The sequence below is a fragment of the Esox lucius genome, unplaced genomic scaffold (genome assembly GCF_011004845.1).
Source record: "Esox lucius isolate fEsoLuc1 unplaced genomic scaffold, fEsoLuc1.pri scaffold_65_arrow_ctg1, whole genome shotgun sequence".
NCBI lineage: Eukaryota > Metazoa > Chordata > Actinopteri > Esociformes > Esocidae > Esox > Esox lucius.
The window spans coordinates 1-2,500 of NW_022995039.1; the positions used below are offsets into that span (position 1 = coordinate 1).

A 2,500-nucleotide genomic window follows, 5' to 3' on the forward strand; every position below is an offset into this window, starting at 1 on the left:
TATCAGCTGCGTTGTGGGAGCCAGCACCCTATGCAGTTCCGATTGTCTCTTCGAGCAACTGAGTTTTTTTGGTTGCTTCAGATAACACCGCCCATCCCAGGGACATTATGGTGTCATAGTAATACAACGTTTCCCTAGCGATGGCTGAGACAGTACTGAGAACCATAGAGAGTTTTGATCTTCCCGCCAACGTGCTTCCCTAGCATGTACTTGTTGTTGATGTGAGACCACGTGCTGTAGAACAGGACCTTGAACCCAGAGCGTACTAGCGTGTGCTCGATTAGGTTTCTGACATCGGCCAGAGCGTTTACGTAAGTGTTTTATTCAAATACCATCACCACAGGCACTTCCTTCCACATCACTCTGGGCATCAGAAGTTTCAAGAGTCTCACGTGAGCACTGAGCAGAGCAGCGTAGACTCGAGTGACCTGATCCAAATATCTCCAGTTCCTCCAGGGCCATAAACTGTGAGACCGAAAGATATAGAGAGCAATAGAGATAGGGATGAGGTATAAAATGCATTGTTAGCACTCTGAGAGTTTGAAGAGAACGAAGAGCAAGCTAGTGAGTATGTTCTGTCCCGCTTGTCAAGCTGCTTGAGGGGAACAGGAAACATTGCTGAGGACCCGATGGGAATCACTATTATCACACTACAAGTTCGTGATAGTGTTCACTTTGTTCCAGCGCAACATTCTCTTCTAATCTAACATGGATGATGGACAACTCAGAAACATATACAGTCAGCTAGTGTCCTTCTTTCCTGCTAGGATACTCATAATCGACACCCTGATCTCTATTTATGACAAAAGAGGAAAGAGAAGTGAATAGAGGCACTGCAGTGCCTGAAGAGAAGAGAGGCACTGCAGTGATTCGCTCCACATTCCTAGTGAGTTGTCAAGGGGTATAACACTTTCGATAGGCAACCATGTCCCGGAGCAGTTCATACACAAGTGTATCTCGAGATGCAATTGGAAAGGGTACGAGGTTATGACCATTCGCACCGGAGCCCTGAAGTATATGGCTATCATTAAGGAAAGCTTACGGGATACACGATCTTGTCACACTATCATTTCTCTAGCGATCACAGGCTGGATTGTGAAACTACCTGACTCCAAGTGCACATGCGGTACCTGGCCGCAGGCTCTCGAGCTGATCTTGTGCTTTGTACCTGACATGGAGACCACGTTGACTATCCAGGACGAGACTCGTATAAGCGCTTACATTTGCACCCTATTAGACTTGAGCCACCCTCCCAAAGGATCATCTCATGACGGGAAACACATACCTTAACCCTTAGATTACGCATACCTGAAGCCCACTTCATCAACTAGGATGAGATCCGGGCTCTGTCCTCTGCTAGCCTGGGAGGAGAGAAAACGGGACACATAAGAGGAGTGATGGTATTCGAGATTGTACTCTTTTCGCAATACACAATCCCACTATCATATTGTCAAGACAGCAAGACTAAAGACTGTGTGAGATCTCGGACAGTGGATTGCCCCAGGAACAGCAGAAGCGAGCGGGGGATATAGGACAGTAGCTGAAATAAAAGAGAAGTAACAAGAAGAAGATAAAAGGACAGTAAGTGAGCCCGCACAGTAGCGGACCAACATGAACCATTCACATCCTGAGTGAATAGAGCACATCTAAGTCTCCAAGTTATGATAAGACGTAATTTATAATATAGAAAAGTATCTCATTCAAGAAACTTAATTTTTTTGTTTCATTTGGGTATACATTAAAAGGTACATTAAGGGTATGCATTAAAAAGTACATTTTAAGCAGTACATGTTAAACTAGAAGCAAAGCTTGTTTGTTAAGGTTAATACTTTTGTGCCTGTAACAAAAAATACATCATTACAATCACAGAAGAAAGACAGCCAATCACAAGCCAGATATTCAAATGAGTGTCAAAGTAATCATGGTAAACGGTGGTTTTGTAAAGAATTTTACTGGGCAATTGAAATTGCCCCAGTCCTCTGGTCCCTATGTGATAAAATGTAACCCTAACCCTAATAAGTATGTGAGAGGGATGGAGTGGAGGAAAAACCATAATGAAAAGTAATAATAGAAATTGTGTCTCCAAAGTTGTGGTGGAGGGGGTGGGAGTGGGGGGCCGAAGGGTTAGGGTTAGGAGAAGGTAAGTTGGGTGGCGCTGCCGAAGGGTTAGGGTTAGGGTTAGGGTTAGGGTTAGGGTTAGGGTTAGGGTTAGGGTTAGGGTTAGGGTTAGGGTTAGGGTTAGGGTTAGGGTTAGGGTTAGGGTTAGGGTTAGGGTTAGGGTTAGGGTTAGGGTTAGGGTTAGGGTTAGGGTTAGGGTTAGGGTTAGGGTTAGGGTTAGGGTTAGGGTTAGGGTTAGGGTTAGGGTTAGGGTTAGGGTTAGGGTTAGGGTTAGGGTTAGGGTTAGGGTTAGGGTTAGGGTTAGGGTTAGGGTTAGGGTTAGGGTTAGGGTTAGGGTTAGGGTTAGGGTTAGGGTTAGGGTTAGGGTTAGGGTTAGGGTTAG

At 45.1% G+C, this 2,500-nt stretch overlaps 1 protein-coding gene across 1 annotated transcript in view; it reads right to left on the reverse strand.

The window, feature by feature from the left end:
* Window positions 1–156: 156 nt before the first annotated feature.
* The window catches only part of LOC117594231 (kalirin-like), a gene marked incomplete at its 3' end in the record, with an annotated part of 27,387 nt that continues 25,043 nt past the window's right edge, over window positions 157–2,500 (reverse strand). The window contains 4 exon segments of the mRNA XM_034291316.1: window positions 157–288; window positions 393–465; window positions 1,131–1,168; window positions 1,309–1,361. Of these exon segments, the coding sequence (XP_034147207.1) occupies window positions 157–288; window positions 393–465; window positions 1,131–1,168; window positions 1,309–1,361 (296 nt within the window).